Below are 24,628 nucleotides of genomic sequence, written 5' to 3'. Positions count from 1 at the left end.
CGTTGCACGCAACACGTCACGTTACGGTGAGAGGAGCTCAGTCCAGACAGGCGTCTGCCTGTATGTCAATGTTAGCTAGCTGTTCCACCGCCTCCCTGAGATAGCTATAGTTCCACGGAGAATATAAGGACGTTATAAGCAAGCCCTGAAGGGAGTTTAGCGGTTGCAGTAGCGGCCCTGTTTTAACCTAGCTTAGTCGAAGTAATCTCCTGAACGGGACAAGTGAGAGTTGTTTAAGTTTAGCTTAGTTTTTTACTTCCTGATCCTAGCATGGACTTACTTCTTAGCATCCTCGGATGCTCTGCAGGACTTCTGGGGTTTGTGCTTTTGTTTGCAGCCTACAAACTTGGCGTCCTCTATCAGCTGTTTCACAAGGTTTGCACACAAATCAACACTGCATACACTGAAATCATCAAGGCCTTTGCACTCCTTTTCCACGCGTGTGTTATGTTTATTCACTATAATTTTCTGACTTGAAGGAAATCACTTGTGTTCAGCCTGCTGCAGGTGAAAGGTGAGCGTCTTAAACTTTGACCGGCCTTGTGGTTTTTCATCACAAAGGTTATTTATTAGTGGGATTTCACGAAGCCTAGAGAAATATAACTCCATAGCAAGGAAATGTGTTGCAATTGTGAAATAACCATATACATACATAGCATACTGTTATCATGGAGTGCTGAGATTGTATGACCTCAGTGATGTTTTTGTCTTTTTACAATATGGTGTATTCTTTAGAATTAAAATTATTTGAAATTTGCAGGCGGCAGTGCAGAACAATTTTCACATCTTGACCTGAAATCCATACAAAGTGGGAATACTTGCTATAATTTTTGAGTGTATTCTATTTTCGGTGTTTCTGACTATTTGTTGCCTTCAAACATCAACTTCCTGCTGGGAAAATATCAACATTTGGGCTTGCTGTTCCATCTATTTGCTCAACAAAAAAACTCACAGTGAATGTTATTTATTTTCTGACCCAATTTTAGGTCATTTTTGTCTAGTGTAGTAGGAGTGCATTGACATTGTCATTCCTTTTGTCATTCCACACTCCCACCGTGTCGCCTGTGCTATAGTGGTTAGCACTGTTGCCTCACAGCAAGTAGGTCATGGGTTCAAACCCCAGCATTTCTGTGTAGAGTTTGAATGTTCTCTCCCAACATCATGCATCTAAGGACATTTAGGTTATGTTAGTCCACAGTGGCAAGCGCGGCCAGGATTCAGCGGTCCAGGACTAACGCTCCATCCGACCTCGTAATTTTGTTGTACGATTGTATAATGACCAGTAAAGCTTCTTTCTTTTTCTTTTTCTTTTTCATGGCAGGGCTTGTAACTTAGTGATAAGCTGAACTGTAGACAATGCAGTTAAAACAGCTTCCTGTTTCTTTGCAAAATCTACCCTGTCACCATGAGTAATGCAGTCAAAGAATGGTCATTCACTTGACATGATTTATCTGAAAGAATAACAATAGTTCTTTGCACCAGTTGGTGCTCAGCATCTTATCTGATCTTTGTCTCTTTCTCTGTCTTGATTTTCATTCCGTCCTCTGACTGACATCAGGTTGAGACAAAGAGCCCAAGACACGGTGGCGAAAGCGTGGCAGAAGTTCTGCGTGCCCACGGCGTCAAGTATGTTTTCACCCTTGTGGGTGGACACATCTCTCCAATCTTGGTGGCATGCGAAAAGGTGGGCATCCGCATTGTTGACACCAGACATGAAGCCACTGCCGTCTTTGCTGCTGATGCTGTAGCAAGACTCTCAGGTACAGAGTTTTACAGACTTTTCCTCATTGCTATTCAGACGTCCACCGTGTTGACCTGCATTCAAAAAGAGTAATCATCTTTGGTGTTCTGGGTGATTTTTGTTTGACTAATGACATTAATCATAGTTGGGTGGTACTTGTTGGACTGATGAGATCAAACCAAGTTGTGTCAGTGCCATATATATGCAGTGTATAAGTCTCATCAGTGTGTTTCCTGGTGCTAGATGGTGTCTTGATTGTTGCTTCAACAGGTACGGTTGGTGTAGCGGCAGTGACTGCTGGACCAGGACTCACCAACACAGTGACAGCAGTGAAGAATGCTCAGATGGCTGAATCGCCATTGTTGCTCATTGGTGGAGCCGCTGGTACACTAGTTAAGGTGTGGAAGACTTCACTACTGATGCAGACATGGTGTTATTTAGTCAACAGCTGTCAGTTTACTGCTGTGTAAAGCTTTTCACAGCTCGCAAATCATCATTCTTTATTGTCACAAAGCTTTCATGCACTTGTTTGCATTTTTACAAAGGGTTGCTGCTTGCTTTGAGTTTGTTCAGTATAAACAACTTTTGGTGTCCGTGCTCCTGTTTAACAATGACTTATGCCAACATGTTAAATGTGTTTAGCATTTCATCTTTTCACCTCCAATCTCTGACCTCTCTCTCAACTGTGTTTGTCGTACAGGGCAGAGGAGCGCTGCAGGACATCGACCAGATGTCTCTCTTCAAGCCGCTGTGTAAGTTCTGTGCCTCCGTCAGGACCGTCAGGGAGATTGTGCCTACTGTCAGAAAAGCCCTGGCCGTTGCTCAGTCGGGAACACCTGGTCCTGTTTTCGTAGAGTTTCCCATCGACACACTTTATCCCTTTCATATTGTTTCCAAAGAGATTGGGTTGAAGTTCCCTCCCAAAGGCCTAATGGGAAAAGCTATAGCATGGTATGTCATCAGCATGTGTATCTCAGTTATGGTATAATCATTTTCTTTGGATGAAGCAGTTGAAAAATCATCAACACCTAACTGATTAAGCACATTTTCAGCTGCAGTTTGCATCTGTAACATTAACATTTTTTACAAATGCAATAATGCAAACAAAAAAAATCATATGTGATGGTGTGTTTTCTCATAAGGTATTTCAGTAATCACCTCATGAACCTTTTTGCTGGCGCCTGGGAGCCCAGAGGTGTGTCTCCACTCCCTGTTGACATCCCACAGGCAACAGATAACCAGGTAACACTTGTCTTGTCTTACAGGTGTGATGCTACGTTTCTGCTCTGGATGATATAAGAGTTTAGTGAAATGCATTAGAATCAGTCCATTTGAACTTGTATGGCATTAAATGACTTCACAGAACTTTCAATAGTTTGCTGTCACCTTTTTTCTGTCAATACAAACCAGGTACAAAAGTGTGTGGAGCTGGTTAGTCGAGCCAAGAAGCCTGTCATTCTGCTTGGTAGCCAAGCAACACTGCCCCCAACTCCAGTTGATGATATCAGGTAAAGAACAACCTCTCTCTACCTTTATCCAATGTTTTTTGGGGTTTTTTATGACACTGTTCAGTTTCAGTAATGCTTAAAATGTTGTATTGGTTTACAGCTTCCATTAAAGTATTTTAGCTATCATTTGATCAGCATCAGAATCTTGTTTTGAAATTTTATTTCAGGATGGTCAAAATCCTTTCTTGCATTTACAGGGCATCTTTGGAGAACCTAGGAATCCCATGCTTCCTTGGGGGCATGTCCCGGGGCATGCTGGGTAAAAACAGTCCCATTCATATAAGACAGAATAGGAGGGATGCTCTGAAGGAGGCTGATGTGGTACTTTTAGCAGGCAAGAGTATATTCTTTATATAAGATTCCACAGGAAATGCAGTGAGTTGTTTGTTGAAATACACTTAGTAACCATATTTTTAAATTAGCCAGTAATTCCTGAAGAAATACCAATATTGTGTTTTGTGTTTGCAGGGACTGTGTGTGACTTCAGGCTAAACTATGGTAAAGTTCTAAGCAGACGCAGCAAGATCATTGCCGTAAACAGAGACAAGACGCAGCTGCTGAAAAACTCAGATGTGTCCTGGACACCAACTATAGCAATTCAGGGTATGTTGGTCATATTGTGTGATCAGAACGAAAAAAGTCCAATCCCGCAAATAAAGATGTTGGTTTAATGTGTATTATTTCATGTGAGACAAGTAGAGATAAGATCAGAGATGCAAAACAGTCATTTCAAGTAAACCTACCAAACCAAAAGATGTGTAAACACAAACATTTTTTAACATTTTGATTGGTTCTGAAGTTTGAGTTCATTCTCAGGTAATATGAGGGTTTACAGATCAACTATTAAACTCCCTGATCCACTTCTTGTGTCATCAGGCCTGCCCTGATTATATTAGACATGTTCAACATTTTAGATTTAAAATTTGTATAAAGTCATCTCTTCTTTACATTTACCTTACTTTGCGTGAGAGTGACATCCTGGATCAGCTGTTGGTGTTGCTAAGCAAACATTTCAGCCCTTCAGCTAATGTTAGCTAATATATGTCTCTTGATGGAAGCCCCACCTCCTATTGTCAGTGATGCATAGACAGGTTGTGCTGTCAAGGTTTACTGAACCTTTTCCTCATTCAAATCCTATAAGCTTGGTATTTTCTTCCTAAAAAGCATTACTATGATATCTGGGGTCATACCAGAACTGGCTCCTTCTGACATGATAATTTCAATAATATCTGGCCGTGTGTGTTTTTTGAGATTAGAGAGAAGAAAATTCTTCTCTCTTTCATGTGTGATACAACTTATTTTTTTATTTTTTTGCGTTCTTTTTCTCTAAAACATAATTTAAACGCTTGGAGTTTAAAATTTAAATTTCTGTCTGTCAAAGGTGATGCTGGTTCATTCCTGGTGCAGCTTGCAAAAGGCCTGAAGGGCCATCGCTGTCCAGAGGAATGGCCTCAGAGCCTCAAAGCAGCAGACTTGACCAAAGAAAACGCTAACAGGTACGGAAGACAGAGAAAATTATCCCTTGTTTGTTTGTCTTATCTTTTATTGGGAAATAAGTGGCACGTGTGTGTGCACGTGCGCTATGGTCTGTATAATATATCGTATAAAAACAATAATTTACCCACTTAAATAATAAAACTTAATTCTGTTCTCTCATTTTACTGATAAGTGTATCAGCACACAAAATGATACCAGTACATTTAACATTTAAAGTTCCATCGTGTGCATTGTGGATGTGTGTGCTCTATGTGACTCATTGTTCATTAGACTTGTACCAGGGTTGCCATGACTCTTCCACCCCTCCTAGAGTAAACTACAGCATTCTTCTTCCAGGGCTAAAGCTAATGAGAAGACTGATCAACACTTGAACCCCTTGAAAGTCCTCCACTGTGTGGATGAGCTGATGTCAGAGGACAGCATCATAGTAGCTGATGGGGGCGACTTTGTGGGAAGTGCGTCATACATAGTGAGACCAAGAGGACCCATGCGTTGGCTTGATCCAGGTTAGAGCCTATTTTTATCATGTAATTAATGATGGGGACCAGAGGGTGTCTGGTTCAAGACCCATGTGGACCAGAAAAGTTTGGATTGTGAAGTGGAGAGGTGCCAGTTCACCGTCTGAACTTTGCCAAGATGCATTTTAGCATGTCGACAAAGGAGGACGTGTTCAGTTCTGTCACCAAAATGATAACTTAAAGTATTCAGAGTTTAATTCGACTTTTATTTATCAGGCGCATTTGGGACCCTGGGAGTTGGAGGAGGGTTTGCCCTTGGGGCAAAACTTTGCAGGCCAGAATCTGAGGTATAGTGTTGGTCCACAAAGTTCTATTATTGCTTTTTCATCTTTCTTGGGGGGTAGGTGGGGGTCGTTCTGAAATGATTCTGCTATTTTGGGTGTTTTCCAGGTGTGGATCGTGTATGGTGATGGCTCACTAGGGTACAGTGTTGCAGAGTTTGACACTTTCTCTCGCCACAAGGTAAAGTCTCTCATCACATTGTGTTCCTTGATGTTTTATTTTATTTTTTCTATTCAATTTATTTTTTATAATGTATCATACACTTATTTGCTAATTAATTACTACCATAGAACAAATCACCACAGATACAAACAAAAATATGGCAGCTGGGATGTTAAACCTTCTATTAATTTCTGCTATAGAATATTAGAATAGTTCTTCTAATCCTATTCTTGTTGTTTCACCCTCAGACGCCAGTTATAGCTGTGGTGGGAAATGATGCATGCTGGAGTCAGATAGCCAGGGAACAGGTTCCGTTACTCGGCAGCAACGTGGCATGCGGCCTGGCATTTTCAGGTACATTCTGTCTGGTGGCAAGTGGAGAACACGGACGGGTTGCTCCCTTCACTAAATTATGTTTATTCATCTTGTTTCTTCTGCTTGTTACAGACTATCATATAGTGGCAGATGGCTACGGCGGGAAGGGCATCCTTGTACGGCGTGAGGATGAGGACAGGCTAAGCCACATCGTCAAACAGGCTCAAAGAGAGTCCCAGGAGGGCAAGGCTGTACTTCTCAATGTTCTAATAGGGAAAACTAACTTTAGAGATGGTTCTATCTCTGTATAGAGCAGCTGAGAGTGCAATTCTCTTCCTTTACTAACTTGACTAACAGGCTCTATGAAAGTTTCCAGAGAATAGAAAGAGATCCTCTCGGATACGTTTGAGTTATGGCGTGACCGAATCTATGCTAATCCTTTGTGCACTTAAAGCCATATTTCACTTTGGTAATGAAAGTGACATTTCAGCATACTGTGGATCATTAGTTGCTTACCTTGTCCATACCTCATCATAGTATCCAAGACAACATCAGTAATGCTACTAACTACTTTGATAAACCAGTATCACAGTTTATAAAGGACTAATGTTAATAAAGCTGCATAACTTCTTATTGTTTATTTCTTTTTCATTTTTGATGTAAAGTTCTTCTTTAAGGCATATCTGGTGCCGAATGCTCCTTTTGTGTTCATTTTATGCTTTTTAAGAAAATTGCTGCAATTTCAGAAGGGATGCTAGTGATGAAGGAAAGCCTTGCTTTTTTAGGAATGGTACCTGTGAAGGAGGTTGTTAAACGTTTTGCCTTCAAACAATGAACTCGGTGTTAAAGTTAACTATTTCATGCAAATACAAAAAGTGACTGGAGGTCATTCATGAGAGAGAGCAGAGGTGCGGATTTTCAAACTAAACCAATTTGCCTCTTGTTATCAAAAGGAAAGGGAGGTTGTTTTTGTTTGCTTTGTTTTTTAAGGATGCTTGAAGTTGTAGTGTTGTGTTATGATGTAGTATTCAGTGATTTGAGATTAAATTATGGTAAAGAGGATATGCTTTTGAATGTCAAACTGATGAAATGTATGCTGCTGATTAAGTAATGCATTTAAACCATGTTTAATAACTACACTAATAATGTTTAATCAATTTTTCAGCATTTCAATTATATGTGTGTGTAATCATACACTCAATCTGTTAAACTCTGATTATACATATTTACTATATTTTGATGTTTTACTTTTTTGACAGGGGTGACTTTGACCTTAGATAATTGTTATGTTAATTTAAAGAAATTGAAAAAAAAATCAAATTAATATTAAATGTTCTTTTTGAGTCATTAGTGTTTGTTATGTTTTTCTATTTTGTTTGTTTGGGTTTTTTTTTTTCGGTTTAAAGCTTCATATACAGTATATTTCATATGTAAAGGTGCATTTGGGGGCAGGGGGAAGGGCGTAAAATTAATTGAATGCACCAATGGTAGGGTCCTGATTATCTCATGCTTGGCATTTTACAACTTTATAAAGATGGTAAGCAAAACGTTGCAACAATTTAGCTATATATTCATTAGCTTTTTTTATACTGCTCCTGGTTCAGTGTAAGGGATCAGCAGCCTCGGTTGCCATGGGTAGCCTTCTCTCCTCCAGACAAAAGCCATCAAAGTCTTCTGTGATGTATAGTGGATATATTAGAGTGGTTAAAGGATGGAGACAAGTGAGTTAATGCAAACCTGTAAGCTACGTACCACGTTGCAGTCTGTTGCTCAGGTAAGATCATACACATGTGAGTCAGGAACCGACTCATAACACTTTGCCTCCACATAAATGTAGTCTACAGCATCACATATGATCTGAACAGATGTTAGTTTACATACAATACAGTCTTTAACATGTTGAAACAGTAGTCGATCGACATGTACCTGCACATGTATGCTGTGAATGGACTTCCTATGGTCACTTGTTTACATCTGGCTCCGCGGTGCACTGGCGTCGCACTTGGAGTGTACCCTGTCTCACGCCCCCCAGTCAGCTGGCGGCGTGATGCAGGGTATAAGTGGGTATTTGATGGACAAAATATCAGAGTCTTAAATACTTTGGGCGCAGTTTTCATTTTAAACAGGAGATGGCAGACTAGTAGTTCCACTGAAACGCCGAACGCTGACGTGTTCCTGTTTATCCAAAAACATTGGAGGAAAGTGTATGTGAGGATGATGTATGGGAGTGTATCTATTATCATTTTAGCTACTAAAGTGTTGTGAGAAATAAAATCTCATTTGGACTTCATAAAGGTGTGGTTATTTTCTGTTACATATATGTGCACTATAAAATATAGTACACAATCTTAAGTACAAATGTAGTTTTTGAATGAAGCTGGATTAAACTAAATTGCTACGTTAAATAACATTTTTTCAAAAGACCATAATCAGGCAATGTGTATACAACAGATATCAGCTGTACAAGTAGTACTATAGGTTGTTGGCTGCTGCACCGTTTGTTCCACTCTTCTGACGTCACACGCTTATGTTCAGAAGGAGCTTAGCCTTTGCTGCCTTCACGTGATTCGGAAACTAAGATTTCAGTGGTTGTAAATTAGTAAACGAATGTTTTGTGATATTCTTGTCAAAATAATGTGATATTTAATTATGTTTTACTCAAGTATTAAAACAATCTTATTTGTTTCATCATGCATATCCAAATAACAGAACCATAAGATTTTCACAAATCATTCCGCGGTTAATATTGGAATATCAGATGGCTCAGCGTTACCTTTCTCGAACAAGTTTGATGTTGACGTGAAAGTGAAACGAAACATGCACTATTTCATTATCTTTTCATACATAGCTTTTTGTTGCTTCTGATACAAAAGCCTCTTTTTGGATGTATGCGTTGTGCTTGTCATTATCATAAGATTATTCCTACGTCACTTGAAGGCAGCACGACACCCGGTGTACATCAATTTAGTTGGTTGAGGCGGCGACTTTAACAGATCGCAAGATTTACACAGAGAAACAATGTGTAAGAGGGCTAATGTCAGTTCCGAGAGTGGATATTAAGAGACACGGTTAGTTAATAACGAAATTATATTACTTTGAAATACTCTCCTCGGAATAACAAGAAAATTACTGAGGATTTCGTGCTTTTAACAACCTCGGAAAGGGAGCTAATTTGACGCAAAGGACAAAACAAAGTCACCTAATTTAACGATAGTTTTTAGCTAGCATAGCTGCGGTTTGTTAATTAATATTCGTCCAGTTTTAACGGTGTCGTGAAGTCGTAAGTGTAGCACCGCTACCCTCAAAGAGATAGTTTTAACAAGCCTCCTAGTTAATTAACTATAGTTTCACGCTAACGCATAAACCACATTCGCCAGTTTTGAAATTCCAAGGATTACTGTAATTACTACCTGAAGATAAACACTGCTATCAAGGTAAGTAACGCGTTAACGCTACCGGGTGTGTTCACGCTAGTTTATGACCTAACAGCTTTTCTGTTCTGAAATGTTTGACTTCAGAAATTGGCAGAATTAAAATGTAAATTGACTTAAATGCTAGGGAAAACACCAACTACCTCTCCTCATAACTTATCCTGTCTGTTGCAGTTTACTGAAACCATATCCTTAATGTACCGGTAGACTGGAATGGCGAATATTCTACAAATGTAGTCAAGTCTATAAATAGTTTTAGCTAAGTTACTGACTGTAAAGAATGAGACGCTGAAGAACCGGTTTCGTGATGAGTTGAGGTTAATTGAATTTGGAGCTAAATTTATATATATATGAAATATGAAAAACATAATATTAGTATTTTGCAATAAGAAAATGATCAATGCTAAATATTGCAACTGCTGCAGGGTGGGTCATTATAATAGCATCCCTTCTATTATCCTTAGTCCAGGATATTTGCCATCTCAGACTCCAAGGCAGGTGAAAAATTGTTTCCCTAAAGTCACATGTGTTTTGGAATGCATTTTTGTGCAATGATGACACAAAATCATTTGGAACCTATGGATCAGTGGTTATGTCTGTAGGAGGTGGAATGAAGCAGGTGCTGGAAACAACACCCACACCACAGAAATCCCTATATAGGAAAAGTTTTTGCAATTCCATAAAGGTGCAGAAGACTCTGTTGGCATTCTCCAAAGGCAATGAGATTTGGTTTCAAAAAACATGTTCTGGTTCCCAAGAGGAATGGGCTAATATTCCTTGTCTAGTATCTAGCTGTGCCTTACATTTCCCACTGGTGCTAGCAGTCAGAGGTTGCTCTACAAAGTAATCAGCATGCTTGTCATTAAGGTCTTGATTATTAATTGCTAGTATAATATAATTATCTGTTATATTGAGCTTTTGAAATTGTTGTGTGATTTGGTCTTGACAAACGGCTAATGAATCAAATATTTTTCAAACAAACAACCCACAGCCACTGTTGGATACTTTTGTATCTGGCAGTATATAATGGGATTCAAACAATGAGTTTTAAGAGAAGCTTCATAGATGTAGCATGTGACATTAGTTTTGTACTCAGAATGTTTTGACTGCTATTTCTGTGTTAAATGACGTAGTTCTCGGAATTAGCATGTGGTTGATCATGTTTCTCAGGACTTGAATGGCCTCCGTTGTTGCAGTGAAAACTGAGAAGCGATCTGCGTCTGATTCTCAGGATGCTGATTCAAATGCAAAAAAGCGCAGGTAAGCTCATTTCCTTGTATAAAGAAGGCTACTCACCCATGTCTCATCAGCTGATTAAAAACTTTTATTTTTTCTACTTCAAAATAAAGGTAATTTTTAATTTCACACTGCATGTTAGTGTGCTTGAAAATCGTTTTTTTTAACCTTTATTCTGATGGAAGGATTTGGAAAACAACATCTTTGGAACCATCACTCAATCTCTGCCTGCCCCAAAGGAAACTGCTGCCCAGCCTGAAGACCAAGCGTGCACCCGAGCTTGTCCTCGTGATTGGCACGGGGGTTAGCTCTGCAGTGGCCCCTCAGGTCCCTGCACTCCGCTCCTGGAAAGGTCTCATCCAGGCCTTGCTTGATGCAGCCAATGATTTTGACCTGCTGGAGGAGGAAGAGAGCCGGCGTTTCCAGAAGCACATGCAGGATGATAAGAACTTGGTGCATGTGGCCCATGATCTCATTCAGAAACTTTCACCGGTAAGTTTGAGGGTTGTTTTTTTTGTTGGCACATGTACAAACACATAGCAGGCCGACTGCCAACTAGTTGTTCTTTCTCCAGGCGGGAAAGTTGTTCCTTGTCTTGTATCAGTAAGAGACCCTTTGGCTGATATCACAAGACTTGTTCGTCAGTCTTTTTTCCGAGGAATGTGTTTTCGTCAGTTCAAACAAACTTTTCTGTCACTTGACATTGAATCAACCACGCATGCAAGAAGCAGAGTGTGCTTCACGTTTCCCATTTACCACCAGTACTTTCCTTCTTGAGAAAACACTGAACCAGATTAGTGTTTTTCTAAGCCTACTTTCACTCCTTAATCTAGGATTATAGTATATATATATAATTATTTCCAGCATGCAAACCTTAGGGAACTGTGTGCCAAAAAATCTTCCTGCCTTTTAAAAATATTTATATGTGAAGCCCTGCTAAGTTTTAAACGTTCCTCTCGTGTTGGCTGGTTCTCATTTTGCCCCGTTTTAAGACTTCAGGATTGTATATATGAGACCTCTGGTTTTAAACAAGAAATTCAACCACCTTTTAGTTTGTGTGACATTTTATCTTCTGTTGAAGCATGATCGGTTTCATTCATATTTTTTGAGTATTTGTTATTCACTGTTTTCACATAACAGGAGGTAAAACTGTGTTTCACCATGAGACACAGGAAAGCAGACTAACATGTAGAAAGATAAAACTTTGAGGAAACAATTAAAAATCAAGGAAATCTTAGTTGTGTTAAGAGGAGTGGTTTCTTCCACAAATATAAAAACATTTCCTTCAACAGTAGTTGTAATACTCGTTCTACACTTAGTCCACACATGCAGGACTTTTTACTTTAAAGACAACAATCAGAGCCAAAACAAAATTAAATTCTTTGTCACAATTGCAGCAATATTACCGTCTAAAAATACGACAATCATTTCCAGTCTGCATAATCTGTCAGAAAATTCCCACCATCCAGCTATGATTTGACAGGACATTGCCATGCCTGACAGGTTTTCATGAGGTGAAGCTGTTCAGACGAACACAAACAAGAGAAAATCGTTTACAAAAAAAAAGTTGACAGAACACTACAGCTGGAAAGCAGTGTGGTTTTCAAAAATCAATCATGAAAAATAAAATGGATAATGATATAGTTAGATTTCCAAACAACGTGGGCCTCCTCCTTTTTTGGACCGGTCTGGTCTGGAGAGGGGCTGGCAGATGGGAGCCTTAAAACCATTTGCTTCCTGTGTTAGTCATGTCTCATCGCACCTTTGACACTGATAAAACACGTTTTGTTTCAGTCTTCAAGCCGCTGTCACAAAGCGAACAAACAGCACTTTTATGGCTTTTATCCATCGCTTTATTCCGAGACACTGGGCCACTGCTGTTGGATTCAGACATAGCAGACTGGAGCAATGCTGAGGGGAAGGGTTAGGTAAGAACAAGCCTAGAGTGATATGAACCAGCAGCCCCTGGCCCACATTTTCCATTCAGACTAATGCATAAGAGTATAAGAATTTTTTTTTTCAACAAATTCAGTTAATTCCAACAAGAGGGGTGTTAACCCACTTTCCATGAATTTTGTTTCAGCCCGATTAAGGTGGTCCGGTGACACATGGGTCAAGTAACGAGGGTAATCTGACGTTAAAACTCAAAGAAGGCTGTTATAAAGCTAAAAACAAGATTAATTACAACTTTGCTTGTTTCTCACAAAAAACGCAAAGTGTTTTTACAGGGGCAGCAGAGGCATTATGTGTTGAGTTATTTTATTGATATTCAAAGATTATGATTGTCTGGTTTTGTGATTTGGTTTATTTTCCTGGTCTCAGCTGACATTTTAAGAAAAAAAAAACTTGTTTAAAATGTTTTTTTTAATGTACACATTATCTTTTCAACTTAAGTCATGGTCAGGATGCTGTAAACACTAGACATGGATAATGAGCTCCTTCCTGTCGAAGGACTCCTGCTGTTCATCCCATTAGAACTGTAATCGCTGAGAGTCAGCCAAGCATTTCCCTTTGCTGGGATCACCTTGGTCACCACATCTCTGAACTACTCTTTGCTATTCTTAGCTACCTGGCTTTTTTTCTCTTTTCTCTTCAACAGGCTCTCTGCCAGGTTAGAATGAGATTTACACTTTGTGGTCACTGCCCGTACTTGAGTCTTGATCATCGAAGAGCACCAAGATGTCTCAGATATTTAGAAACCTAGTGCTCAGGTGACAAACTATTTGAAAGCAAGTCATGAAAAAGTCGTGGCAGCCTCGGGAGTCCAGCCTCCATCATGGCCTTCATGGCATTTCTAAGTCAGTCCGATGAGAGGCTAGCACGAACGCTCCTCATATCAATTTAGCCAAGTCTGACATGCTGTTCAGCGAGCAGCTGATGCGATTTTACCTGCAGCTTTGCTAGTATAGTCTATGATGTTGTGACTGCTTGGAGTCTCATATATGGGCACTAGTATGTTGAGAATACAATAAATCCCCAGACGGTTGTTTCTGTTTCCCTCCGCTAGCATAAGCAGACATGGGGCTGTGCTGGTTCTTCAGGTTTAAATCAGCATTGCTTACATTTAAATGTCTCCATACTACTGACATCCCCCTTCCTCTCAACAACTGAAGGTCATGTTGTGTTGTCTAAAGTAGGACATTATTTGGACTTTAATTTTTCAGAATTTACTTTAAAAAGTAGGACATTATTTGAACTTTTAATTTTTCAGAATTTGATTTTTGGTTCCAGTTTTTAATCATTCTCCTTTTCCATTTACTTTGACAAATGTTGTCAAAACATTGAACTTTCTACTAGTCTTGGCAATCTTGGAATAAAAACTACAATTCTGAATTTGATATCATTTATGGTAATGAGGTCTACAATTTCTTGTTTGCTGTTAGGAATTAGACAAACATCGTTTTCACTTGTACCGGATTGACAAGATGCTTCTGTCTGTCGTGATGAGGAAGACCTGCACAGCCTCAGGTCACGGTACACTGGCTTCGTACATGTACGGGTGTGTTTGGTGCAGCTTCGGAGTCTATATAATAAAAAGAAAACCTGTGTGCAGACTGACCATTCTTGTATTAGGTTAAATTAAAGCAGTCTGTTTTCTTCTAGTATGTGAAGGAGGATTTCAGGTAGTTCGACTCACTATGCAGCAAGAAAGTGTTAGTCGAAAACCTAAACGTGATCCTGTGTAGCCTCAGGGTCACTGCTCCGCTAATCATTGTTTGCATCAGCTGTACTTCCTCCTGATGGAGAGACGATCACAATGCTGCCAGCTGCTTGCTGCACTTCCCCTTCCAGCTGTTGTTACACCGAGTTAATTTTTAAAGCTACATGCCTTCTTCATCATAAATCACCAATTTATGGTGAAAAAGGCATAGATTAACAAGACCCACATGAAACTAATCATAAATTCTATTTACGCCAATAAACATCGATATTCCTTGCATTCTTGTCTTTTTTTTTCTAGCGAACAGGCAATGTTCGATCCACGTTCTTTAAAGACTGTCTGTACGAGGTGTTCGACGACTTGGAGTGTAAGATGGAGCATGCGGGGAAACATCTACTGCGCTCAGTGCTACAGCTAATGGAGAGCGGTGCTCTGGTCCTCACCACAAACTTTGACAACCTGTTGGAAATCTATGCAGCTCATCAGGGCACCAAGTTGGAGTCCTTGGACCTGACTGATGAGAAGAAGGTATACAGCATCAGAAAGAACTTGTGGCATTGATTGATCTTTATGTTCGCAACTCATTCAGTTAGGTGTCTTTTTGAGACCCAAAAGGTCACAAAGTACCTCTGAAGCTCGTTCTTAACATAAGGCCAGCCTAAGACCGCAGGAGTCTTAAGGAACTGACGTGTTTCAGCAGACAGCTCCATTTAAAGGCTGTTTTAACAGCAACCATACTGAGTAAGAGTTACAACATTGTCTTCATGAAGCTCCTTCTTGGCTTTGACTTGAAAGAGCTTTTTGTCTGTTGACGGGTAGAGAAAGGTTAAAGTTCTAACCATTACTCAGCCGCTGTCAGATTTTATGGACTGAATAATATTTGCTTTAGGTTTAAGACTTCACTGAAGAGGAAGTCAGTGTTTTCCTACTAAAATAGGTTTGTTTCACTGCTATACTTAAACTGTATTTTGTAAGTAACCGTCAATCTAAATTGAGTTTAGTTATTTAGTTGAGATTTGCAACAATTGTTCAAATTTTTCAGAGAAACGTGTTTCTTTGCCTCTCAGTCCTGGTATTTATGGCTCGTCTCCATTGGGGCTAATTTCCTCTGCAGTTAGTGATTTTACTACCGGCCCAGATAGAACAGGATTTGGTGCAATGGACTGTTAAGTGTGCGTGTGTGTGTGCGTGGGTAGGTTTTGGAGTGGGCTCAGGAGAAACGGAGGTTAAGTGTTCTGCATATCCATGGCGTTTACACCAACCCTAGAGGGATCGTGCTGCACCCTGCTGGCTACCAGAATGTACTGAGGAACACGGAGGTCATGGTGAGTGACTACAACTTCTCTAAATGCATTCATGTAAGGGAACATATTGATTTACTGGCTTCAGACTAATTACACAAATTCCCGCCGGTTTCATCAGCGTGAGATCCAGAAGCTGTACGAGACCAAATCATTTGTGTTTCTCGGCTGCGGGCGCACCGTAGACGACACAACGTTCCAGGCTCTGTTCTTAGAGGCGGTCAAGCACAAGTCTGACCTGGAACACTTCATGCTCGTCCGGCGGGAGGACGTGGGTGAGTTCAAGAAGCTACGAGACAACATGCTGGACAAGGGAATCAAGGTCATTTCCTACGGGGACGAGTACGGTGATCTTCCAGAGTACTTCGAGAGGCTGGCCAACGAGATCTGCAACCGTGATGTGACCACTAATGGCTGGGGTGCAGAGGATGAAGGTTAGTTCCTATGGTGGAGATGTGGTGCACATTCACTCAGTGGAGGTTTCAGAGCATCGTTTTGCTTAATGGTTCATTATACTTCCATTAGTGGCTAAGACCAGGTCATCCTGACATTTCCTTCCTGCATCCATAAGTGAACATGATGGAGTTCTCTTTGTCACAATCCAACTACACTGAACTTTTTGTCTTTGTCCTCAGGGTGTTCTTCACAAAACAGGGAGGATGAGCAGAACGGCTTTAATGCACAGAAAAACCTCCTTCAGGGTTAGAAAGCTGAGGCTTCTTATGGCAGCAGCCACTCGTAAAAGACATCTTCCGGATTAATACGATAGCTCACTGTCCAGGGCTGCGTGTCGATTGGTAGAGAGCCTATTTTTTTGATGTTTAGTGTGAAGACCAGCTGATGCTGGCTTTGCAGTATCGCATGCATGACAGTCAATTTTCCAACTGTTTTCAGATGAGACTCCAATTATTAGCTTTAGAAAGTTTCCAGTTAATTGCCCAGCCCTAACCGTCAGTGTTTTACAGATGTCCATGTCATATTTATATAAATTCTTAATATATTTCATATGCTGTGTTCAACTTTTACTTTTGTTAGTACTTTTAAAGGGAAAGTAGATGCTTCAGTTGTCAATACCAGCACTCAGTGTCTCAAGCTATTTTATATTTAAAATGTTCTATGAAATCACAGCTGCATCGGCTCCGCCCACTCCGTGAGAGCACCTCCATCTTTTCTTAACGCACATCAGTCTGTTATCAGGAAAGCAGATTTATGTTGATGCAGGTCTGAAACCAGGAAAACTTGTTTTGTATACGGACAGGTTCCAAATACTTCCTCAGTCGTAGATTGTTACTATCGATCTTTGTCCCAGCTAGTGACATCACCTTTCAACTCCTGTGCTGAAAATGTTCTTTGTAAGCCTTTTATATTTTTAATATTTGCATGCATGTTCTGACATTAGTATTTGTAAGTGCTATTGTCAAAATAAAGTTTTTTGGTTTCAGATTTGTCTTGTTGTCTCTCCACCTGTGACATGAGGTATCGCTAGAAGCCATAGTTGCATAGAGCAGCTTTATTTAGAAATGTTTACATTCTCTTAAATTAGCTAAAATGTCCTTTATAACCATCATTCTTCTCATATTGCACTACATATTAGAGAGGGCTGGATGATATTTAAGACTTCATTTTGCTCTTGCCATTGAAATGTAAATGAGACAAAAAGGGACCAAGTGACCACAGGGTGTGAAATTATACAACCTAAAAAAAAATCTGTAAATCTGGTTCTGAGTGACGAGCTGAGCCATTGCTTCCACAATGCAATCCACCCAGACCCGCTTTGTTTTACAAAGAATCAGCTTCTGTGGTCTTTACTACAACATAATTTAACATTTTTTGAAAAGGGGGTACAACATCTACTCAAGTACTCATAAATACGTTGTCGATGTTAAAATTACTTAAACTCGAGAACCTCAGGGCCCTCGATGTATAACCATGTGGTGTTAAATAGTAGGAAACTGGAGACAGGCACTATGGTCACTAATCTTTTCTCAGATGCAGGCAGCTGCTGAAATATGACGTCCAGCACGCCATCACAACCTTACCTCGTTCACATAAAGATGGGAAAACTGACAAATATGCCAGGAAGGGGATTATTTTAAATAAATCTTTACTATGTAAACTGATAATTACAGCCTAGGTCCAGTTCGTTAGCTAAAACGTCATTTGGATGTGACTTGTGACTTCAATCTGATCTGAGGTACTTTTCAATGTAGGCCCAAAACGAGAGATGTGGCAGATGTAGGCTCCTCTGGCTTGTTGAAAACTGTTCTGTCCAACACATGATCTTTTTGATGTGTTTAAATCTCATGCTTGTCTTGAATGCCTCTTGACATAATCCCAATCATTTGGGACAAGTGGATGAGATGTGCAGATTAGCTGGAGGAGTGGGGGGGGGTTGTTGATTTTGTTACAACGATGGATTAATAGCAGAACGTGAAGCCGATCAGGCCTTCATCAGGGCGCTGACCACAGCGCGGGCGTTGAGGCTGCGCAGGTCGTTGTAGGTCTGCCCTGTGCCCACAAACACGATAGGCTGGCCTGTGATGTAAGTCATGGAGATGGCAGCGCCAACCTGCGAGGGGCGAAGAATGATGCATGAGTGTTATCAGCACAAGGCATATTATCATAAGCATAAGCACACAAAAGAAAAGGTCCTTCGGAGACAGCATCGCCTTACTGGGAACGTAAAAATCTTACCTTGTCATCGATGGTATCAAACTTTGTGAGAACAATCCCGTCGATGAGGCGGGGCATGTCAGACATGGAGTGATCCGCCAGAGCCTGGTTGAACTTGACCTGAAGGTACGGGGAAACGGAAAAGCAGGTTATCCATAGGGAGACTGACGACGGTACATTTAATATGCATGGCGACTGCTTTTACGTTCTCTGTTTTCATAAGATCTGTAGACAACTTTGTTAAAGTTTATCATCATTATGACAGGAAAGTTCATGAATAACAAATGAATTTGATTTTGCAGCAGAAAGAATTGGCATGACTGGAAATCATTCCCTTTTCATGTTGTGTTTGAGCATGAAGGTCTCACCAGCTGATCTACAGCCTCATTTCCCACCAGAGCTTCTCCAACAAACAGCACAAGATCAGGCATGTTGACTGCAATCAGTTTGGCCAGGGCCGTCATGAGGGGGGCGTTGTCCTGCATCCGCCCAGCAGTGTCCACCAGCACCACGTCAAAGACCTGGTTACGGGCTGAAGAGATTCAAGACATTAACGTTTCAGATAATAATCAACACCTCTTAATAACTGAAGTGAATTAAGAAAAGCAAAATGGCAGTCTCCTGGTCAGCTGACTTCAGGTTTAGTTAGTCAATGTTCATCATACCATATGCGATGGCCTCCATGGCGATTCCAGCAGCATCCTTTCCGTAGCCCTTCTCATAGAGCTGGACCACCATACGTCCTCCATGCTTCTCAGGAGGATGCAGAGAGTTCAGGCGGCGCTGATGAGTACGGAGCTGCTCCACCGCCCCAGCGCGAAAAGTGTCACAGGCTGCGATCAGCACCCTGAAACCGTTCTCTATGAGCCAGAAAGAGATCTGGACGGAGGTAAAAACAAGCATGTCTGTCATGAAATGTGTTGTTCACCATGTGGACTTAAAGGTAAAAAATTAAAAATGAACACTGACTTTAAAGTTGATTTTAAAAATCAACTGATATTTTGACACTAAAATCCAAGCCAGTTTAATCTCAAAAGAATTTGGGTTTTCAATTTTATGTTACTCGAGTACCAGCTATCAAGAGAACACACCAAGATGATTGACGATTGTTTTGATTGATACTTTTTCGAAGTTGAAAAAAACAATTGCTGCATTTTACGTAATTTCAACTGGTTACAGTTTTTATCAGCGAAAGAAAATTGAAACAGATTTTTCTCTACTTGGGTCAAGGACTGAAGTGGCTAATCCATCTGACATAAGCTGCACAAACGCATTAATGTAGCTGTATAGGCTAAATACTGTTAACTGGAGATTTAGAATGCCATCTGCACAAAAATGAACCCAGTGCCCTTGGTGAAGGAATTTTAAACACAAGGACGCCCAGTGTGACTACCCATGAGTCGCACATGACTCCCAAATCAAGGATAAACCCACAAACTAATGGCCAGAACTGGCATCCAGTGACAATGATGAAACAGACAGGACCATAGGGTGACCTCGAAAAAAGTTGCAGGCCATTAACCCTTTTAATAACAACTCACCTTGGCCAGGTTGGTGGATTTCCCAACCCCGTTGACGCCGCAAAAAGTAATGACAAAAGGCCTCCGCTGGCTCTGCGCCTCCATCACGTCTCTGAGGATATCCACCCTCCGCTTGGGCTGCAGGATCTGCACCAGGGAGTCCTGCAGGGCTGACTTTACCGTTGAGGCCACAGCTGCAAACAAGTGAAAAATGATTAAAAGGTACTTCAGGAGAAGATCAACAGGTAAATGAGATACAATTTGTCTGAACAAAGAACTTTTTTAATGGCGTGATTCATAAATGTGTCTCTATTCAATGAGTTGAGTCACCATGGCAACATGAGGGCATCAAACATTCATAGGGCATTGTAAAAAATCTGTGAACCAAAATGGAAAATCATTCGAAATGGGGGAGAATCTACAATGTGTTGTGAATATGTTACTGAGTTCACTTACTGGTGAATGTGCCCATGACTTTGCCTTCCAGTTTTTTGGCTACAGAGTCACAGAGCCGGGAGGCAATGTCGGCTGCTACGTTCTTTGCTGTAAAAGAAAAAATTACAGATGATTTATTTCCTGCACTGCAAAAAATAAAAATAAATAAAAAGCGAGAGTGAGACATGAGATGTCTGACCAATGAGGTGGTCCTTCATCTTATCCAACACCGACTCCATGTCCTCTCGGCTCAGGCTCTTGGAGCCCACCAGGCTCTTCAACATCCCGAACATTCCGCCGAAGCCGCCGACCCTTGTGGAGCTGAAATCAGTAAATGTAAGCATTTATTAGCTGCACATACATAATAAAGAAATATCTTAATACTTATAGCACACAAAACATTCAAAGCAAACTCTCACCGTGTCTTGTTTATTTCACTGACAACCACTCTCTTTATTTCATCCTCCTCCTCCTCCATCCCTTCCTCACTGGACTCGTAGTCCACAGACAGCAGGTCACCCTTCATCGGGCTTAGCTGCATCTCCTGAAACAAACAGGACTCATCAATAAACCCTTCATTTACCATTGTGAATGACAAATAAAAATGTCTGCGGAACTAGGACTGTTTTAGGGCAGGAGAGGGTACATACTGGGTCACTTTGTGCTTCCAGTTTCTGTTCGGTACCATTTGTGGAACTCTCTCCATTCCGCCCACTGTAGTCCAGCTCCTTGGTGCTGTTGCCACCCATGTCCCAGACACGCATTTGCTTTTCCTTCGGTTTCTGAGGTTTTGGGGACTTGCTGTGAGGATGAACAAAAAAAATCAGACTGAAGCTGAAGAAGCTATTTTGTTCATTTATATGTGCAATTTGAGGTCAAACTGTCAATACTAGTCAAATGGTTTTGCTTTGAGGCAACCAGAGTGTACTTAACGACAACGTACACATCACTAATTTATTTTGATTAAATCTAGTATATAATGTTTTTAATGCATGTCTTCCTGCCTTGGTTTTTCAGTAGTTCCAACCAAGCGCTTGCGAAAGAATTCTTCTCTCTTCTTCTGCATGATCTCGTCAGGATTCAAGCTCTGGGTACCATTCTCAACTGTCTTCGGTGCAGCAGATGAGGTCTTGACTTGATCTACTTTGACAGGCTCGGCTGCAGGAGCTGAAACAGATTGGCAGATGAAATCAAGCAGGCCCAAAATTTGAACCTGGCATCTTAAAAACGAGCATTTTCAGAACCCCTGCTTCCAACAGTACTTACCCTCCTTTTTGGTATTTTTATTCTTCTTGCCACCCTTTTCCTTGGCTTTGTCTCCACCTTTCTTCTCAATCATTGATTTAACAGTTTTTTGGGATTTATCGGACTCCTTGAAGGTCCGCATGGGGGCAGGGCTCCGAGCTTTGCTGGTGTCCTCCGCCCCTCTTATGGCAAACATAATGTGATGGGGGGGGGGAAAGTCAGTTCATGAGGTAGCAATAGATGCTGTTGAAATCAGGGCTTTGAACCAGATAATTTTGCCAATCGGTTTGTTACTAACAGAAACAGTATTATAACTTTTCTTGTTTTGTTTCACCCAAGAATTGACTTTCCTGAACTGGTTAGAGCAAAAAATATAGTTCCCGAAACGGTTAATAACATTATTTGTAATTGTAAATAGCTATATAGCTTTATGACTTTTAAATTGGCAAGTAAGGCAATTAAGTTTACATACAGTAGACAGTAGAAGTGTTTCTACAGTATACAGTACAACAACACTGATCCAGTAACAGAGCAGAGGATGGAGAATCAGAGGAAGACGGAGAAGTTGTGGCAGCTCATAATGCAATGAAGTTTCAAAGTTTCAGAGCAAAGTCCGGGGAACTCTTCTGAAAATGTCTGCATCCAATGAGTTAATGTCTAAATCAAACATTTTTTTTCAGATTGACAGTCTGCAGTGTTTACGTTTCATGAATATAATTCAGATTGAGAGACTGTATTTTCCTTGACTGCTGAGGATATGCCTCAACTTCTCTCCTCTCTTATGACGCACTGAGTGAATGACAGAAAGTGAAACATGAGGTCAGATATTTTTTTCCAAGAACGAAAAAAAAAGTGTTAACCGGTTGCTATTATTTTGAATAACCAATTTTGTTCCAGATCATAAAAAAAATATAAAGTTTTTGGTTTTCTTTTCGTTCCTGGCAAAATTCAAAAAGTTTGTGTTTTTTTGTTTTTGTTCCATGAACACTTCGGACTGCTCATATTCGCTCATGGGTGCTTATGTGGAATACAGACTGCATTGTGACATCAGTTCCTCTAACATTTGTCATTAAGAAATCACCTCTATGAGCGAAATTTTGTCTTTACCTAAGAAGCATCTTGAAGTCGTCCTCAAAATCATAGCTGTAGTTGAGATGCTTCAAAGCCCCCTTTTGCTCCAACTCATTCTTATAACGATCCCTAAAATGGAGCTGAACGTCATCTATGAACTTGTCCACATAGGTCAACGTCAGGATCTTTTGAAAACCCACCTGGATGGAGACAGGGGCAAGGCAGGGGTTATATGAAATGTCTCGGATGTCCAGTTTTCACCTAAGTGTTTGACAGTTTGTAATAAATTTATTGGGCAACTGAGAGACTTACCACAAAAATCAACTCGAATTCATTATCGAGTTTGTATTTAAGACTCAGGGCCTCATGAGTGAATGAATTGTTCCCACTTCGTTCCTGTAACACCATAAACAGTACTGACATGTTAACAGACGCTACACCAGGCATTCGTCCCTGCTGCTCCGGTTAGCTCTCTGTGTGCGTTTGCTGCCTATTAGCGTTAGCATTTAGCTGGTTTAAGCAACAGTAACTGTCATGAACGCTCGAAGCATCGTCGCGACCCACCTGAAGGATCACGGAGCGGATCAGAGCGTTGACAGGGCCGGTGAAGGACTCGGTGACACCGGCCCCCTGAAAACACCACAGCACTATGCCCCCCTTGCTGAAGATGGTGAAGAAATCTAGCATATTGTCACCACGTATCTAGAATTAAAAAAAACATACACGGAGGACAAAGGTGAAACCAGCGATAAGCGACTGGTTTTAAACATTTTGGAAATTATGGTACCAACAATTAAAACGTTGACATCTCACCAAACAATACTTAAATAGATAATAAATCCTCGTGGAGTAGAATTCAACACCGGGCTAGAACTGTGTTCGACACGTCAGATGCAAAAACCAGGAAGTGACGCACTTTTCCGGCGACTTTTTTTTCCCCCACAGGGTGACGTATGCGCATGCGTAGTCCTCCAAACCAGAGTGGAAGAAAGTACCGAGACACCACGTTACTTACTGCAGAAGTTTTCAGTAGCTCTTGTCTCCGTCCTTTAATGATTATAAGTGCCAATTAGAGTTGAATCCACTCTAACTTATCCACTATACACCAAAGAAGGCTTTGATGGCTTTTATCTGGAGGACAGGGGTTACCCATGGCAACCAAGGCCGTTGATCCCTTACACTGAACCAGGCCCTCCTTACATAAGAGTTTAGTCGTTGCTTTATAATAAAAAACGATAAATTTTGTAGATTCTAAAACTATCCTGAATGACAATAAACGCTAAACTGTGGAATAATGTTTTTATGTGTTTAATTTACACCTAATCAAGATGTATTTTTCCATCATGTTGCAGATCTTTTATATCCAGATAATACTTTTGTTTCTTCTTCTTCTTCTTTTAAAGTGTTTTTTCAAAAATCCACAAAAAAAATCTTCACATTGAAGCTTCATCTAATGAAAAATTGTAAAATTTTCTAAATGTTCTGAATGTGATTGAAGTTTTTTTTTTTTTAATATTCTTCTTCTGAAGCACTTTAGTGCTTTCATCTAATGTAAAATTGTAAAATGTTTGAATGTGATTAAAGTTTTTTTGCAAAAAAAAAATAAATCTTCACATATACATAAAATCAATTTGAATCTGCATGATCTCAAATACAAAGTGTCAGAATTATGACGCTGTCTTGCATTGTTGAAGGTGGTCCTCATCTAAACCTGGTTCTACCTCAAAATGTGATCATCTCCTTCTTGGCCCAAGATTTGCTACCCAAGAAGATTCAGTTTCTTCTAACAGTGTTGCATCAGCTGCATCATCATTGTCATTCTGTTCTTCATTGTCATCATTTTTGGACAGCCCCTTCTAGATCACGAGCAAAGCCTGATCTGAGCTCGCCATGTCGATGGAGCAGAAAGTGTGATATGTTTGTGTGTCACAGGTTTGTGGATGGCGACAGCAAAGAGGCTGAAAGTTTGGTCTCTTTCCTGGAGTCTTCCCCCCACAGACTCATATATTTAAATTTCACTTGGTTGAATCAG

At 40.4% G+C, this 24,628-nt stretch overlaps 3 protein-coding genes across 5 annotated transcripts; 2 read left to right on the top strand and 1 right to left on the bottom strand.

Annotated features, from left to right (window-relative positions):
* Positions 1–56: 56 nt before the first annotated feature.
* On the top strand, positions 57–6,654 carry ilvbl (ilvB (bacterial acetolactate synthase)-like). Its single transcript, XM_068317318.1, has 14 exons — positions 57–375; positions 1,559–1,760; positions 2,012–2,139; positions 2,442–2,692; positions 2,884–2,983; positions 3,152–3,249; positions 3,447–3,583; positions 3,718–3,852; positions 4,631–4,745; positions 5,083–5,252; positions 5,481–5,551; positions 5,655–5,726; positions 5,957–6,062; positions 6,156–6,654. Exons 1-14 carry the CDS (start codon positions 271–273, stop codon positions 6,332–6,334), a joined length of 1,869 nt encoding a protein of 622 aa, XP_068173419.1. The 5' UTR covers positions 57–270; the 3' UTR covers positions 6,335–6,654.
* Positions 6,655–9,006: 2,352 nt separating this feature from the next.
* Positions 9,007–17,055, top strand: fam118b (family with sequence similarity 118 member B). 3 transcript variants are annotated; one of them, XM_068317377.1, is made up of 7 exons: positions 9,007–9,457; positions 10,625–10,714; positions 10,930–11,182; positions 14,652–14,879; positions 15,548–15,676; positions 15,774–16,086; positions 16,288–17,055. In XM_068317377.1, the coding sequence occupies exons 2-7, from the start codon at positions 10,632–10,634 to the stop codon at positions 16,356–16,358; spliced, it is 1,077 nt and encodes a 358-aa protein (XP_068173478.1). In that variant the 5' UTR covers positions 9,007–9,457; positions 10,625–10,631; the 3' UTR covers positions 16,359–17,055. The 3 variants fall into 3 exon arrangements, with proteins under 3 accessions (XP_068173478.1, XP_068173477.1, XP_068173479.1); XM_068317376.1 differs by having other exon boundaries at positions 10,876–11,182; XM_068317378.1 differs by having other exon boundaries at positions 9,056–9,091.
* Positions 17,056–17,155: 100 nt separating this feature from the next.
* On the bottom strand, positions 17,156–23,506 carry srpra (SRP receptor subunit alpha). Its single transcript, XM_068317352.1, has 15 exons — positions 23,410–23,506; positions 23,161–23,298; positions 22,909–22,992; positions 22,633–22,796; positions 21,547–21,707; positions 21,285–21,447; positions 20,931–21,081; positions 20,700–20,824; positions 20,480–20,601; positions 20,302–20,388; positions 19,867–20,039; positions 18,991–19,204; positions 18,694–18,857; positions 18,347–18,445; positions 17,156–18,221 (listed from the first exon to the last, which is right to left on the bottom strand). Exons 2-15 carry the CDS (start codon positions 23,281–23,283, stop codon positions 18,093–18,095), a joined length of 1,959 nt encoding a protein of 652 aa, XP_068173453.1. The 5' UTR covers positions 23,284–23,298; positions 23,410–23,506; the 3' UTR covers positions 17,156–18,092.
* Positions 23,507–24,628: the final 1,122 nt, after the last annotated feature.

Source organism: Antennarius striatus, chromosome 6 (assembly GCF_040054535.1).
Source record: "Antennarius striatus isolate MH-2024 chromosome 6, ASM4005453v1, whole genome shotgun sequence".
Classification (NCBI taxonomy): domain Eukaryota; kingdom Metazoa; phylum Chordata; class Actinopteri; order Lophiiformes; family Antennariidae; genus Antennarius; species Antennarius striatus.
The sequence above is the reverse complement of the archived record's forward strand: the minus strand, read 5'-3'. Positions and strand labels throughout refer to the sequence as shown.

Excerpts from the sequence above, each read along its gene's own strand:
- fam118b (XM_068317376.1), top strand. The coding sequence starts at position 10,632 with ATGGCCTCCGTTGTTGCAGTGAAAACTGAGAAGCGATCTGCGTCTGAT. Across the intron at positions 10,715-10,875 it reads TCAAATGCAAAAAAGCGCAG|GATTTGGAAAACAACATCTT; the intron begins GTAAGCTCATTT and ends TTCTGATGGAAG. Across the intron at positions 14,880-15,547 it reads ACCTGACTGATGAGAAGAAG|GTTTTGGAGTGGGCTCAGGA; the intron begins GTATACAGCATC and ends GTGCGTGGGTAG.
- srpra (XM_068317352.1), bottom strand. The coding sequence starts at position 23,283 with ATGCTAGATTTCTTCACCATCTTCAGCAAGGGGGGCATAGTGCTGTGG. Across the intron at positions 21,708-22,632 it reads GACTTCAAGATGCTTCTTAG|AGGGGCGGAGGACACCAGCA; the intron begins GTAAAGACAAAA and ends GTTTGCCATAAG. Across the intron at positions 18,222-18,346 it reads TTGATACCATCGATGACAAG|GTTGGCGCTGCCATCTCCAT; the intron begins GTAAGATTTTTA and ends CGCCCCTCGCAG.
- ilvbl (XM_068317318.1), top strand. The coding sequence starts at position 271 with ATGGACTTACTTCTTAGCATCCTCGGATGCTCTGCAGGACTTCTGGGG. Across the intron at positions 2,140-2,441 it reads CCGCTGGTACACTAGTTAAG|GGCAGAGGAGCGCTGCAGGA; the intron begins GTGTGGAAGACT and ends TTTGTCGTACAG. Across the intron at positions 5,727-5,956 it reads ACACTTTCTCTCGCCACAAG|ACGCCAGTTATAGCTGTGGT; the intron begins GTAAAGTCTCTC and ends TTTCACCCTCAG.